Source organism: Labeo rohita, chromosome 2 (assembly GCF_022985175.1).
Source record: "Labeo rohita strain BAU-BD-2019 chromosome 2, IGBB_LRoh.1.0, whole genome shotgun sequence".
Lineage (NCBI taxonomy): Eukaryota > Metazoa > Chordata > Actinopteri > Cypriniformes > Cyprinidae > Labeo > Labeo rohita.
The window spans coordinates 16040609-16057941 of NC_066870.1; the positions used below are offsets into that span (position 1 = coordinate 16040609).

General features: G+C 36.8%; 1 protein-coding gene across 1 annotated transcript; it reads right to left on the reverse strand.

Annotated features, from left to right (window-relative positions):
- Positions 1 to 274: 274 nt before the first annotated feature.
- Positions 275 to 14280, reverse strand: inhbab (inhibin subunit beta Ab). The gene is made up of 2 exons (XM_051096685.1): positions 13561 to 14280; positions 275 to 2336 (listed from the first exon to the last, which is right to left on the reverse strand). Exons 1-2 carry the CDS (start codon positions 13970 to 13972, stop codon positions 1534 to 1536), a joined length of 1215 nt encoding a protein of 404 aa, XP_050952642.1. The 5' UTR covers positions 13973 to 14280; the 3' UTR covers positions 275 to 1533.
- Positions 14281 to 17333: the final 3053 nt, after the last annotated feature.

Here is a 17333-nt window from a genome sequence, read left to right on the forward strand (position 1 = left end):
AGCAAGTAATAGATGTTCCTTTGACTCCTTACAACTGAAACTTCCCAACAGGCAGCTGCCATGGGCTAAAAATGACAGAAAACTGCCCTTGAGGAGTTCACACCAGTTTGCACAGCATCTGCTTTGGCTTTGCAGTGCTAATATTTGGGGTTACGTCACAGATTTGTCAGCTGATCTGCAAAAATATACTTAATTGGACTACATTTAGTAAAAGCCAAGCTAGTTTGCATGTAGTGTTGAAACAGAGCTTATCATCCGGCCTGGCAAACACACACTGTTGACTGAAGTTGTACAGTTCAGCTTTAATAGTGAAGCAAAGAATATGCTGCAAAATAAATTAGATATAAAACATGACAAGCACATATTTTGATTTGTACAACATAGCAACATATCACCATATGTTGCGTAACTCTACATAAAACAACACAGCAAGTTCCTTTAGTGTCTTGTACTTTGAACCTGGCTATTGCCAGGACATTGTTTCTATCTCTCTCTTTACTGAACGATATTTCTGTCGTTTGAAGGCTAGCTTTCAGTTCAGAATCTAAGACCTTTGTTATACATTGGTAGAGACAAACACTGTCGAAACACAGAGAGGAAAAATCTTAACATTGAGGCTGTTTCAGGAAAAAACAAACAAATGAATAAAAAATAAAGTTATTTTATGTGCTATATTGACTCGTGTTGGCCATACACAGTTGTTCCAAATTGAATAAATTCACAGAGCTGGGCATTTTGGGGATTTGCTCTGAGAACGGGAAGTGTATGGTCTTTGGTTTACTATGTGTAAGTTCCAAATGCATATCTGATATGGCAACTAAAATGCTCGCATGGTACGAATGTTGGCTTAGTGCAAATTTATATTACTTTTCATCAACATTCAGAATGTTTAGGAGAAAAATAATAACAATAGGTGATAATAACAATATAATAATAATAATAATAATAATAATAATAATAATAACAATAATAATGCAGTTTGGCTCCAGCAGCTGGTCAAACTAATTTTTGTTCAAGTATCTCTCATAAGAAAAACGAAATAATGAAATCACTTTTAAGATGTAATAAAAAAATGACTAATTTTTTGTCTGTGAGAAAAGGGATGACGAACGTTAAACAAAAGCTAAACGACAAATAATAATAATAAAAAAGAACATCCAGTAATAATACTTGACTTGCATAGAGTTGCATGTTTTTTTTTTTTCTTCTCTTCTCTTCAGAATATATAATTCCACACTTCAAAATAAGTCTCTTTATTGCAGTGCAGAGAATCAGGGCTGACACTTTGACCCATGCACCCGTTCCCTCTCAGTCTCAGTGTCCCTTCATTAAAAAAAATATATTATGCTTTATTCTCCTTCGTCATTTTTATATGAAAGTGCCACGAAGACCGCTCCAATAATCAGTCCTATTGGAATGATCTAGAAACAAATCAGTTTGCAGTTCAAAAGTTTGTGGGTGACCACCGACTGCCGATCGTCTGATATGTGCTTTGTACCAACATCGAAATGTTTGTTAGGAGTTCACGGCGTCTTATGAGCAGCCGCACTCCTCCACTATCATGTTCTGTATGTCTTTCTTAATGATCTTCTGCTCCTCGTTATAGTAGAGCATGGACATGGCCCGTAGGCGCGTGGGTACGCAGCACGACTTGATGTTGTTGAACGGGCTGTACCCGCGCATCCGGTAGTGATTGATGACGGTGGAATGGAAGGAGAGGGCAGAGCCCGTGATGCTGGCTACATGGCTAGGACAGTCGCCCTCGCAGTAGTTAGCGTGATATCCTGACGGAGCGATGATCCAGTCGCTCCACCCGATGTCCTTAAAGTTGACGTAAAACTGGCGTTTACAGCAGACGCGGATTTTCCCGTCGCACTCCAGACCGCGTTTGCTGCGCCGGTGCTGGTGCTCCTCGCCCGGCTTGAGCACCACCATGAGGAAGGGTCGGTGAGATTGTTCTCTTTCTTTGCCCTTGCTGCCTTCTGCAGGCACCAGGATGGGCACGGCACCGGCCTCGGCGCACAGTGGACAGGAGACGCGGAGACTGAGCAAGCTGCTGTCCCCGTCCAGCAGGGTCTGCACCGTGCGGGGCACCGGTAGGGTGTGCCAGCCGCTTCGCCGTGTGTCCACGGTCTTCTCGGACACTACCAGTTCTTGGGGTGCATCCGTAGATCCTGGATCTGCTTTGCCTTGCTGCAGGAGCTGAACAGACACTTTTCCTTTTCCTCGGCTGCCTTTGGCGACTTTAAGGAACAGCCATACGTTGGCCTGCTCCACCACAGATAGAGTGCTGCCCTCTTTAGAAATGTCAAATTTCATGATGTCAGGGGCATCGCCTGTGGATGAAACAGATGAGGGAATTGGTTAGCTTTCGGTTTGCGATTGCATTGTGTAGTTTTGTTTGACACCTCACATTTGAACTTTGTAACAGTTGAAAATTTAACAAAAAAGGGAAATAAGGAAAAAAGGGCTGAAACACTTTCTGTGCAGATTTTGAAAGAAAATCCACAGAATTATGTAATTGTAATAATTTTAAAAATTTGTATTTTCACCCCATGATGCAAGTGTGCAAAGCATAATATATTTTTTGTAAAACAACAACAAAACTAAACTAAAATACATTTTTATGACTCTAAACTAAATATTTTTAAATAATATTTTTGTTTCAGTTTATGATACATGGTATATTATAAAACTTGAATCTTTTGATGTGAACCTGCAGTAAGCATGAAAATTTTGCTGTAAAGCAATGGCAATAAATTGTACTGAGAAATTTAACATAGTTTAAATATACAGGAAATCAGGAAATTAAAAATCTGGAAATCAGGAAATTAAAAATCTAAAATAAACTAAAACTAAATTTTCAGCTAAACTGAATTTTTTTAATTACTTTAATAAAATCCTGGTACACCACTCTTAGTTACTTAAAAAAATACAAAAACTAAAACCAAATTAAAACTAACAAGAGAGAAAACTAAATTTTCAACAAAACTGAAAATAAAATGGAAAAAAATATAAATTTAATTAATTTAATAAAATCCTGGTACTCCACTCTTATTTACCAAAAATATAATAAATGATAAATAAAAAATAAATGACAATTAATACTAACTTAAAACTAACAAGAAAAAAAAAAACTAAATTAATGGAAAAAAATTATTTATTAATTTAATAAAATCCTTGTACTCCACTCTTAGTTACCAAAAATATGATAAATAAAAAAATAAATGACAGCTAAAACCACATTAAAACTAACAAGAGAGAAAACTAAATTGTCAACAACTGAAAATAAAATGGAAAAAATGTAAATAAATACATTTTTAAAAATCCTGGTACTCCTCTCTTAGTTAGGAAACGAAATTTTGAACTAAAATGAAAATAAAATGGAAAAAATATAAAGTAATTAATCTGGAAAAAAAAAAAAAAAAATCCTGGTACTCCACTCTTAGTTACCAAAAATATGATAAATGATAAATAGAAAAACAACAAGAGAGAAAAAAATTTAATTTTCTACTAGACTGCAGATAAAATGAACAAAATATAAACTAATTAATAAAAAAAAAATCCTGTTACTCTACTCTTAGTCACTGAAAGTATGATCAGTTTAACCAAAATAAATAATAAACGAAAAGTCAAATGGTGGGTATGCATATAATTTGGTTAAACTAGTAATATGTTTGTTTTAGTTCATGGTATATTATAAAACTTGTACCTGTAGTAAACATGAAAACATTTCTGAATAGCAATGAGAATAAACTGTGCTGAGAAATGTAACATTGTTTAAACTTTTTAAGGGATATGAATCAGGAAATTAACTGAAATGAAATATAAATGAATAAATAAATGAAAAATAAACTAAACTAAATAAAAATAACAAAAGTGAAAACTAAATTTCTAACTATTCTAACTAAACTGAAAAAAGTTTAAAAATTTAGAGTCAAATGGTGGACGTGTGTAAAAGTTTGTGAATGGCAGCTGTTCCAATTCTGTTCTGCGCAGAGATTCTGTGTGGATGGTTTTATTAATGACAAACTCTCTCATCTCAACATTATCCGAGCACACCTAACACCCCTGCTACACTAAACTGTTTCTCTCTGTCTGTAAGAGAGAGGATATGCTCTTTTTGCGGTCAGTCTCCACCATCTGCAGTCCTTCGTCAACACCTAGCCTCGGTCCATAAAAACATTTCCTGCTCCTAAAATCCTGGCACTCCATTTGTGTACATAAAGCATGTATGTTATGACAAGGGCCTTCCCTATAACTTGCACATGACTGTCTGCTATAAGCCAGCTCAGCATCAGTAACCACTGCTGATTTACAGACCCAACATACTGACTCTCCTAAATGACCCCTCCACAACAGGACAGCTATTAATTCAACTGTTTAGTCAACATGTCCACATTAAATAAATCCTGTGTTATCTGATATAAAGAATAGTCCAACGTAGCTGTGAAAAGAACTCCATCTTTTATGCTCGTCAATGTGGCACTGCGATATCTATCTAGACAAATACAGTTGCAGGTTTATCTCTACTCAGTCATCTCATATGACACTGTATATAATAGTGATCCATGAAACTAAAGAAGGGTCAATACAGTAAATTCACACAAGACTAGACTGTTTCTAATTGTTTGTCAATGTAAACATGCCCCAGACTGAAGACCATTGTGATGAGTCTTGCTGTTTTTTAGTGTCTCGCGCCATGAGCGCCATGTTTTTAAGACTTCACCGCATTCTGTCGCGTCTAGCTGCTTTCGAACACAAGAGCAACCCCTTATTCATTTGGGCCTCGACTGTCACGCTATTATGAAAATCTGCCTGGATGAATTACTATTTAAAGCTCACGAAAGCCTCTGAGATCTCTGAGTAACTTTATTGGACAGTCTGTTCTGTTCATTGAATCTCACATTGTCAGAAAACTCCCACGAAACACTGAATGGACTTAACACATAACAGGATGAACTATTTTTAAAGCTCAAGTGTGTAGTTTGGATGCTAAAATATTTGTCCTATTCCAGCTTAATATGCAGATAAAAACATAGCTGTTGATTCCCCAAAACTATAAACTCTGGCGCTTTGAAAAGATTTTTGTCGACTTAAACAATGGCATGAGTTTGAAACCTTTGTTATTTTTGCAGTTCTGTTTGGTGAAACAGTTCACCTTTATAGAATTAGTTCACTCCAAAATTAAAATTTCCTTTTAATTTTTAATTTACTCACCCCCATGTCTTATCTAGTGAAACGATAGGTCACTTTCTAAAAAAAAAAAAAATGAACAAATTATATATATTTTTAACCACAAATGCTCATCTCGCACTAGCTCGACTTCACGCATTACGTAATCACATTGGAAAGGTCACGATTGGCGTAGGCAGAAGTACCGACCCAAAGCGAACAGGCAAAGAAAGTCAAACACCCTTTACAAAAAAAAGGAAAACAACGATGTTAAATAATTTTGAAGTTGGAGGAGAAAATGAGGATCTTTTCGCCCTACCAGAACTTTTCTGAAGTACACGGAAATCTGTTTTGTTTTTTCCCAAATTCTGGATTCGTTTTTTTGCCGTTTTAATTTTTCTCAACTCCTTTTTAATGGTTAAATTAAATTTTATTAATAAAAAGTATACCTAATTAATTAAAATCATAAAACATACAATTTTACACCAATTTATCAAAAGTTTAACAAAAATGACATGTTTAGGACCCTATGAAATGTTTTACTTTTTTCTCACCATGTTTTATTTTTATCAAATTCTGTGTTTTAGCACGTCTAATTATTTGAATGCATACTTAATTTATTCAGATTTATTCTTAAAACAGCCTTATGAAATGTTTTTCCCTCAAAACGTTTGTGTTGTGCATTTAACATTTTCTGGTTATCAAATGAAGGCATAAAACGTTAATTTCATTTATCTTTTAATTATTGAAAATTAAGCAAACTTTATTTTTTTGGCAAACAAAGGAGATTTACCATTAAAATTAAAACATGGAAAACATGTTGTGTGATTATACCCTAAAAAATAATGTTTGTTTTATTTTAGTAGTAATAGTAGTAGCAGTAGCACAATGTCTTTAATGTCGGACTTTTATTTTGACGGGTTGCCCTGAATATCTTTACAGTTCTGTGTGTATATAATATTACGATATTTTTACTGAAATGAAACGGTCAAATGCTCATGAAGTGACGCTCAGAACAGTTCTGGAGAAGTTGTTCATGTATTTATGTCCTCATTTAGTGAAGTCACCGCGAACGCCACGTGCACCAGTATGTGTGTAGTAAACAAAACCTCACATATGCACCATTCATTAACGCAGAACATGCAGAACGCGCAGGCTTTATATTTAAATGGTATTTTTGCGGCTTAATATTTACAGATACTAGTCCATATCGCAGTTTGATTTAAGTTTAATGACCTACTTTTGATTAATTCATCAAACTTTGGCAAATTATGTGTCATTTTTTAGTAAATTAGACTATATAGAGAAAATATATAGAGAAAAATCCTGAAATGAGAAAAATCCTGGAATGTTTTCCTCATAAACCTTAATTTCTTTTGGACTGAATAAAGAAAGACGTGAACATCTTAGATGACATGGTGAGTAAACTATCAGGAAATTTCAATTGAGGAGTGAACTAATCCTTTAAAATGAAACGAAAGCCAAAATTCCCTTACTCCGTGGATTAAGTTGTCAAACAGATCAGTGAACAATGCAGTGCCACCATACTAATGTGAATCTCTTTGAAGTTTCTGTTATTATGTTATATAACCGGTTAATTTATCAGTTGCAACACCTTTTTAATTCCGCGTTGGGAGTTGTTGATAGTAGAGACTGGAAATTCTGCCAAGTAATGAAAAATCAAGAATAGGCCTACAGCTCAGTAGAAATACTACAGGTGTTTTCTGGGAAAGAAACAGCATAGCACTGGTTTCTATTTGCAGATGAATGTGTCTTTCTATCTTTGTGTCGCTATCAAGCACGATCTCTTATCAGAACACCTCTTGACTCAAACAAGAGCTGCAGTGTGTGACCAAGTAAAAAGAGTTGGCCTTTCTTTCCATATTAAAAGGCAGTTGCTCTTTTGCCATTGTCATTTGGTTCCCAAGCCCTTTAAAGTTCACTATAGTTGTTTTGTCTTTCTTGTAGGTTTAAACACGCCACGTGTCTCTAAGGTGATGAGGTCTAGGTGAGGTGGACACTTCAGACTCACTTCAGCTCGTAAGCAGTACTGCAGTTTCAGGTGGAAGGTCAGCTGTGCCCACAGTCACGTAACACACTGAATTATTCTGCTTTTTTTGTACGCTCTTATCATATTGTCACTAATTTTGCAATACTTGTGTCTGTGGACTGGCAATATCAACACCAAGATTGTTTTGAAAGTAGCAAAGTTGTGTTAAAATCATTTGTGTATAATCTGCTTTATGCACAATGAGCTTGGCTAGTTGTGCATGTTAATGATCAGAGAAGATCAAAGTATTGTTTACTGGGTCTGGGTATTGGGTCATTTAATAAATGAAACGCTGCCAAGAGACGTGAGATAACCAGGTAAACACTTTCTGATGACATCTGGACTTAAAAAGGTATTTCTCAACCTTCTTGGCTTGGTACTGCCTGTATCAACATCAAACCGGATACCTACAAATGAATTGTTTGAAATTTATTAAACTAAAAGCGACAGACACTACGGGAGAAGAAACAGACTCAACCAGTAGACTGGTTAAGCTAACTGTTTTAACTCAAACATGTAGAATCAGATACTGCATTTAAGTTTGATATTGGTGTGAAGACATTTGAAAAATAGATAAAATAGTAGAAAAAAACGTTATTGCACTTTTTCTTTTCTTAAAAATGATTCAGTTTAATTTTAGTTCAGTTTTAATCTCTGACAGCTCGTCTTTGACCCCTTAGAATCAATTTATGTGCCCCTGAGGTGCATGTGCACTACCATTTAAAAGTTTAGTATCAGTTTAATGTTTCTGAAACCAGTCTCATATGCTTACTGCAATTATTTTATCAATTATACAGTGAAAACTTAAATATTGTGAAATATATTAATACTTTTTAAATATTATGTAATGTCATTTATTTATGGAAGCCCATTTCCACCACTGAATAAAAAAAAAGAAAATTGCGACTTTTTCTCAGAATTGTGCGATATAAACTCACAGTTGCAAGTTATAAAGTCAGAATTGTGAATTCATACAAGTCTGAGAAAAAGTTACAATTGCAAGATACAAACTCATAATTCTGATAAAAAAAAAATGTCAGAATTGCAAGTGTATTATCATGCAGTTCTGGGGGAAAAGTCAGAATTGTGAGTTTACATCTTGCAATTGTGACTTTTTTTCCCTAGAATTGTGTGATAACTAGCAATTCTGACTTTTTTTTCTCAGAATTGCGAGATACAAACTTACAATTCTGAGGAAAAAAAGTCAGCATTGCAAGTTTATATATCTCAAAAGTGACTTTTTTTTCTCAGAATTGCATGATATAAACTCACAATTGCAAGTTATAAAGTCAGAATTGCAGTCACAATTCTGAGGAAAAAAAAAAGTCACAATTGCATGATACAAACTCGCAATTTTGAGGGAAAAAGTCATTGCAAGTTTATATCTCTTAATTGTGACTTTTTTCCTTAGAATAGTATGTTTATATCTCGCAGTTCTGACTTAAGGACACAAAATTGAGAGATATTAAGTCAAAATTGTTAGATATAAACTTGCAATTCTGAGAAAATATTAGTTATTTTCCCCCCTCCGAACTGGACTTTATAACTTTCTGAGGAAAAAACTCGAGGAAAAAAAAGGCAGATACAAATACGCAGTTCTGAGAAAATTCTGAATTGTGAGTTTATATCTCGTGATTCTGACTATATTTCTTTCAATTGTGAGTTTATATCTCACAGTTCAGAGAATAAAGTCAGGATTGCGAAATGTAAACTCGCTATTGCAAGATAAAAAGTCAGAATTGTGAGATTTTTATTCAGTGGTGGAAACAGGCTTCCATTTTTATTCCTGTGATGAAAAAGCTGAATTTTCAGCAGTTATTACTCCAGTCTTCAGAATCACATGATCCTTCAGAAATCATTTTAATATGCTGAATGTTTTCTCAAGCAACATTTCTTCTGTTCAGTGTTAAAAATTGTTATATAGTGATATATTTTTATTTTAATTAAATTCTTTTGTAACATTATAAATGTTTTTACTGTCACTTTTAATTTAATGCATCCTTTTACTGAAAAAAAAAATCTTACTGACCCAAAACTTTTGAATGGTACAGTAGTGTACCACCGGTTGGGAATCCCCAAACTGAAGGTATTCAAAATTGATGTCAGGTCATTGAATTACTTTACAAATAGACTAGAAATCAATTGCTTTTGTGTTAGATATAAAACAGCATCCACCCAAAACTGGTGTCAACAAGAAGCCTCTATGTATTCGTGTGCATTGTTGTACCAGGATGTAAAAGCGATATCACAGTCCCTGATCACTACAACAACCACTCGATAACCACAGCACAAAACATATTCATCGCATAATCAAGTGCTATCTTGCGTTTACTGTCTTGTACTGTCTTGCACTGCTTTGTCTCGTACAATACACAGAGCTATCACCTATCTGTCCCCTAATGATGAAGCCTCAGGAGGCAGGGTTGACACAAGGGTCAGAACAGGAAATAAATAATTAATAACATCCCTCACAGTAAACCTCAAGGAACTTTAAGACCTGCTGTAATGCATCGGCCAACTTCTAAGCAGTTTCAGGAAGTTGCTCAGAGAGGCAACAAGCCAAGCGAACCACACCAGATCAGCAAATCTACATGAAATTCAGAATGTAAATACAAGTCAAGATCTGCTACGATTAACCTGAATTCCTCCAGTGTGTCTCACTCTTATCCCATATCTACAGACAGAACAAATATAAGCACCTATCCTTCCCAGAAGACCAGAACTGGCACTGGAATCAGTAAAAGGACAGTTCACTCAAAAATCATCAAATGCTCATGTGATTTCAAACCTGTTTGACTTTCTTCTGCAGACCCCAATGAAAGTCAGTGGGGTCCATGTTGTTAGAACACCATATGTGACCCTGGATCACAAAACTAGTCTTAAGTGGTAGCACAAGTATATTTGTAGAAATAGCCAACAGGACATTGTATGTGCCAAAAATCATTAGGATATTAAGTAAAGATCATGTTCCACAAAGATATTTTGTAAAGTTACCGTAAATATCAAAACTTAATTTTTGATTAGTAATATGTATTGCTAAGAACTTCATTTGGACAACTTCAGAGACGATTTTCTCAATATTTTAAGTTTGTTGCACCCTCAGATATCAGATTTTCAAATAGTTGTATCTCCGCCAAATATTGTCCTATCCTAACAAACCATACATCAATGGAAAGCTTATTTACTTTCACAAAACAACCCTTATGACTGGTTTTGTGATCCATATGTTCTTCAAAATATCTCATTTTGTGTTCCACAGATAAAAGAATGTCATTCAGGTTTGGAACGACTTGAGGTTAAATGACTGAATTTTCATTTACGGGTGAACTATCCCTTTCATGAAAGATTTTGGACATTTCAAACAAACTTTTGATGATCTTTCTATTTCGCTAAGATACTATCAAAGAAACCCCGACCATTCCACACACCAACAGAGCAGCCTAGAGTAATTACTGGGCCCCATATTTTGATGAATGGAGCAATTATGGCCAGCTAACAGCCCTGTGGGTTTTGAATGGGATTGAAGCACCCCACCCCTCTCCCCCCATTCCCTAGAGCATCATTAACACCCCTGCAATCTCATAAAGGCTCTGAGGGGCCTTTTTTAATCTTAGGTTCATTCAAAAGGTCTATTTATAGCGTCAAGGCATAATGCACATTTATGTAAGCAAACAGGCACAATAGACAGCGCCGTCAAACGTTTGCTGGCTCCTTCTTGCGCTCCATGATGATAGCTGCAATTAACGAGCCACGGAAATCATCCCATTAAGCCTGTGCGGGACTGTTGGTGGTCAATCTGTGTATAAGAATCAGATGTGACCGCCAATCCACATCATGGCCGGTGCTGGTCTAAAGATAGGTCAGCCTTGTTATCTTTAGAAACACTGCTATATTGTCTTTGCAGAAAAAACCCAGATGCCATGAGACTGGACCGCTTCAACCATCCGCTTCCGCACCCCATTCAGACAAATGATGTTAGCTTTTTTTTTACAGCAGTGTCATGCTGATTTGTGGATCAGTGACATTGTTATAAATAAGTCATGAGGAACCAATTAAAAATGGAATGTACTTGTGGATCTTCCCATCCCAGACTTAGTTTATTGAACCGACTGGGATGTAGTGTTTCTACGGGCGGCTCCAAAAGTGTTTTTAAATAAGAAAGAACATTGTTTGGGCCATTTTCAGCTTTTTTCTATAAATCATTGTAGAAAATAGATGGCTGGCTAAGCGACACGGAATGATTAGCATATCAGCAGATACACATTTTCAGAGTCAAAAGCGCAAAATTAGTGATAATATGTCTTAAGTAGAATGGGTATATTTGTAACAATAGCCACAAATACATTGTATGGGTCAAAATGATCAAATTTACTTTTGTGCCAAAAATCATTAGGATATTTAGTGAAGATTTTGTTTCATGAAGATATTTTGTAAATTTCCTATGGTAAATATATCAGAACTTAATTTCTGATTAGCAATATGCATTGCTACGATCTTTAGTTGGACAACTTTAAAAGCGATTTTCTCAATATTTTGATTTTTTTTTGCACCCTCAGATTCCAGATTTTCAAATCGTTGTATCTCAGCCAAATATTGTACTTCCTAAGAAACCATACATCAATGGAAAGCTTATTTATTAATCTTTCAGCTGATGTATAAATCTCAGTTTCAAACGTCACGTGTATGACATTTGAGTGATACTTTTCTGAAAACAAGAATTGGTTTCTGCCCTCAAGTTGTTCCAAACCAGGACTTACTTTCTTTCTTTCATCACTTTTGAAGAACATATAGGTTCCAAAAATATTGGACCCCATAAACATTCTTCAAACTATCTTCTTTTGGGCTCAGGAAACAGAAAGTCAAGCAGGGTTGGAACAATGTGAGGATGAGTAATTGATAACAGAATTTATATTTTTGCACAAACTCTCCTTTTAAGTAAATTTTAGGTGTATACTCGGCATAGTTTGGATGCATACCATGATAAAGTGTTCGTTTGATATTAAATCAACCTCTCTACAGTTTCCCGTTGCTTGGCAGGCCCGAGGATGTTTAAGTGGCTCCATTCAATAGCTGTTAATAGGGGCATCATTTCCTCATTTCATATCAGTAGCACGGCGCCGAGAGCCTCTCGCAGCAGCGCACAGTCAGAGTGTTAATACTCCACAGCTGCAGCGCATGTGTTCCCCTTAAGATGACTCTCCATCCCTCCCTCCCTCCCTCAGACCTCCGCTAACACCTACCTGAGTGCTTTTTAAAAGCACTCCTTCGAAACAGTAGTCTGAGTGGAGCCATTTGAGGTGACATCCACTGTACATCATATATACTGCAAGCGTTTGCGGTGCACGTTTTAAAAAGAAACCGTGAACGGACAGTCTCGAGCATAATGGGGTGAATTATGCGATAGCTCAAAACAATTTGAAACCAAAAAAAAAAGTACTTTTTATCCATTTTAACTTGGTGGAGGCATGGATTTAGATGAAAAACCCCTAATTTACAGAATCATTAATTAATGCATTCATCAGATCAGTTATATTGAATATGTGGGTAATACTTCACAAACAAGGTTCAGTTTTTAAGTTAATGAATTAGGTGTAAATTGGGTAAAATATACGTGACCCTGGACCACAAAACCAGTCTTAAGTAGCACAGAAATATTTGTAGCAATAGCCAAAAATACATTGTGTGGGTCAAAATTACCTATTTTTAATTTAGTAAAGATCATTTTCCATGAAGATATTTTGTAAATTTCCTACTGTATCAAAACTTAATTTTTGATTAGCAATATGCATTGCTAAAATCTTCATTTGGACAACCTTAAAGATGATTTTCTCAATATTTAGATTTTTTTTGCACCCTCAGATTCCATTTTCAAATAGTTGTATCTTGGCCAGATATTGTCCTATATTAACAAACCATACATCAAATCTCAATTTCAAAATTTTTACCCAACTATTTGTTTTTGGTTTTGTGGTCCAAGGTCACATATTAGTATCTGTAGAAATATAGATAAATAAATGCTATAAAAGTATTGTTCATTGCTAATTCATTATAAGACATAATGCATTGCCTCCTAATAAACTGAACCCTACTATAAAATGTTACTAGTATGTATGTATGTGTATATATATATATATAGCCTACATTAAGACATTAAGAAGTATATAATACTTTCTGAAATTTATTACAGTGTCACCAAGGTTTTAAGTTATAAAGATTCATTGCGCTTGAGCGTTTCTCTGCCGCCTCACTCAACAGGTGAGAGTTCATCACTTAGCACCACAAACAAGCTATTAATGTCATCACATTTCCTCATGAGGCACTAAATCATCCCTCACCTGGCTCAGCGAAGGTGATGATCTCAAAGGGCTGCTCCTCAGGTTGCTCTCGGTGTTCCCCCAGCCCCCCTGCGTCTTCCTCCATCTCCACGGTGCCATCCTCACCCACCCGTCCCACGTGCAGCTTGCGGATGGCGTTGAGCAGGGCGGCGCGGGGCACCGGGTGAGTGACGTTGGGCCGGGCGTTCAGATGCAGCATGTTGAGGATGTGCCTCTTGACCGCCTCCACCATGTCGGTCTGCTCCTCCGAGTCCTTCGGCCTCTGGGCAAGAGCGCAGGACGGGCAGGGGGTCACGGGATCATCCGGCCGCCCCGCACCTTGAGAGCCGCTCTCGGCCGGCGTGGGCGAGCAGCCCCCCGACAAACAGCCGGAGAGCAGCAGCACCCCTGTCACGAGCGTGAGCGAGGACATCCTGAGTGACGGCAGACTCACACCTCGGTCCTGTTCTGCTCCGCTGCCAAGATCACAGTCGCTGCGCTGGCTTGTTTGTCGGATCGATGCGGAAAGCGGGAGGCAGTCCAAAATAATCCTTATCTCAACGGAGCGGTCATGGTGATAAAAGTTGAAGAGGGCTGAACGAAGCGCCGCCGGTCCTCTCGCTGAGCTCCTCCTGCAGGTCGATGAGCTCCGGGTCGCTGTCTGTCCGTGCAGCAGAGCTCTGGAGAAACCTGACGGTGCACGGCTGCCCGTGCCGGAGTTGAATGGTTGAGTGGAAAGTGGGCAGGGTTAGACAGTTCTCTGACTCTTTCTTTAGCACTCTCTCCCTCTCTGGCTTCTCACTGTTTGTCCCCTCTCTCTTTCTCTCTCTGTAATTATACCTTCCTCCTCTTCATCCCTCCCTCTCACTTTATTACAATCTTTCTCACTACTGACTCACTGACTTTTTCATCTCCCTCCCTCTCTCTCTCTCTCTCTCTCTCTTTCTCTCTCTCTCGCTCTCTTCAGTGACTCCTCCAGTAACGTGTACCATTTTTTTTCCTCGTGAGAATCTAAGTTGCTCTTACGCACTCAGCCTCTCTCTCTTTTTTTTTTTTTCCACCGATCATTCATCTCTTCAGCCGTCAATCCGTCGGCACCTGTTGTGCAGGCTGGCTAACTGTGTGGTGGAATAATCTCCTGGGGAGGGAAAAGTCGAGGGGTCAGCATGATTATCATGGCTATCTGTGTGCATAACACACGTGTAAACACAGAGTCACTCATTCATGCTCGGTTAGACGCACACGCAGCATACAGACACGATTTTTGTAGAAAAGGCATGGGAGGGAAGTGAGGCTCTTCCTCTAAATCAAATGAGCATTTAGCGGTTATATTTAGTTACGTTGGAGGGATTCATTTATTTAAATGTACTAAATCTCCTAAAAATACATTTCGCACTATTTAAATGAACCTTAAATATTACATAAATAAATTTGCATTTCATGTCTATATATGTAACATCATAGTGATGCATGGCAGTGACATCACTCTCGACTCCCTCTTGTGGTTATAATATGTACATTCTCAATATTTAATATGATTTCATGCAATTATCCAATATTAAATGAGGTGGATTTAACAAATAGAACAATTAAGAGAAATAAAGCCCCTGAAGGTGATTCAGCCGAATGAAGGAATGTTCATGACTCCTGAACAGACATACCGCAGCGGTTTTCCAGATGTTTGTGGAGTTCAGACCTCACGCCTCTAGAGACCAATGAGGACTGTTAGTCGGCCACGATGCGTTTATGTCAGACAGATGCATGCTGGTCTATACGTGTGTCTGTGTGCGCTGGAGCACATCTCACCTTTCATTCCTTGGCTCCTGTGAACAAGCATTACTCACAGGCTCTAACTCTTTCCCTGCTGAATTTCAGTTTTAAAAACAATCAATCATGATGGTTATAGGTGAACGTTGAGGCTGAGCAAATTTTACTTTTTTTACACTTTAAGGCGTTATATGGTAACAATAACCACACGCATATTAAAAAAAAAATGTTTTTAAAAGATGTTGTATATCAGCAAAATATTGTCCTATCCTAACAAACCATACATCAATGGAAAGCTTAATATTCAGCTTTCAGTTGTACAAATCTCAATTTTAAAAAAATGACAATTTTGACTGGTTTTGTGGTCCAGTAGTAAAATAATATTGTGAAATATCATTAAAATGTAACTAGTTTTCTATTTTAAATTTTTTTAAATGTAATAGTTTTTTTTGTGTTGGCAAAGCTAAATTTCCAGCAACCATTACTCTGTATCCTTTAATTGTTCAGAAATCATTTTATCATTGTCTAATAAACCAGGCATTGTGTAGAATGAATGTTCCTGGTTTTTACAAATTGCTTTGTTCCTCTTTTTGAAAGTTGCTTTGGATAAAAAAAATATCTGCTAAATACATAAATGTGATGTAATACGCTAATTGGAGCTCATAAAACATTTCTTATCTACAGTATGTTGACAACGGTTTAACAGAATAGCATCTAAAATGAAAATCTTCTAACATAAATGTTTTCACTGTTGCTTTTGATGAAATTAATTTGTCCTTTATGAATGAAATAGAAAAATCTTACCAACTCCAAATGGTACTGTATAATCTGTTTAACCTAAGATCTGAAATATTTTTCTCATCTTTAAATCTGCATGTTGTGGCTAATCAGCCAAGATGTTCATTTTAAGCATTAGTTGACTATTAGTCACACATTTGTTAATAAACCATATAAATCATAATGAGCCTTTAATTGCCTACATGTCCAAATAAGCACTCAAGCGTGCACAAAAAAAAGCTTGCTACAGCGCACTGGCAGATATAATAATTATGAATGTGTCAGGAAAAAAACACAGAGACTGCATTAACGTTTTAAAAATCCGATAAACTAGCACTTTCTTTGTTTTCGGCTTAAGAGATGAAATCGGCGACACTGACTCCTCATCTCCGCAGTAGTGATGCGTCTGTATGCATGTTTCATACGGATTACATAATCTGAGAATATTTTCTATTTTAATTGGTTCATTTAAAAGTAGAAATATATTTTTCATGTCTGTAAGGCAAGTATATAGAGAGCTTCAAAGTTTCGTGCTCAAGTTCACAGAGACCGAGACGGCAGAAAGCGCATCCTGCCTGCTTTCATGACTTTACAAAAGCGCAACGTTTTGTTGTTATTCTGAGCGCACACAAACAAATGTAATCTTTACAGATTCAAACGATGTATTATATTTATCTATATGACAAAAAACGACAGAGTATTTTAAGAGCAAGTGACTACAACAGCGCCTCCATCTGTCATGCAGTGAGCGTGCTACTATTCAGTTTCCACACTCCGCACAGACGCTCGAATAGCGCGCATTTTTCTAGGTTCACATTAGATTGAGCCACCATGTAAAGTTGCTATTACATACATACTACAAGCCATATTTGAGGTCAATGAATGATAGGTGAGTGTTTGGATGTCCTGTCCGATGTACTATATTACCACATAGACCATCCATTATCGATCTGTCCGTCACGGACTACGGCTAATAAAATTTTGGTCGACCAAGTCTCTTCTCATCGACTATTAGCGGGCAGCCCTAGTTAAAACTCAATGGGCTCAGGGGAGGCGAGAGAGATGCGAACTCCTGCTATAATTTTTCCTGCTGGTGTCATTGTCAGACAGTGTTTCTTTAGAAAAGCAAGTGATTCATACACTTTTTAATGTTGTGATTTGTAATATTGCCATTGTTTTGTTTTTGTACTACGAATTTTTTTCTCGTCCATTATTTTGAGGAGGCACTGCCTCCCTTGCCTCTTTAGAAG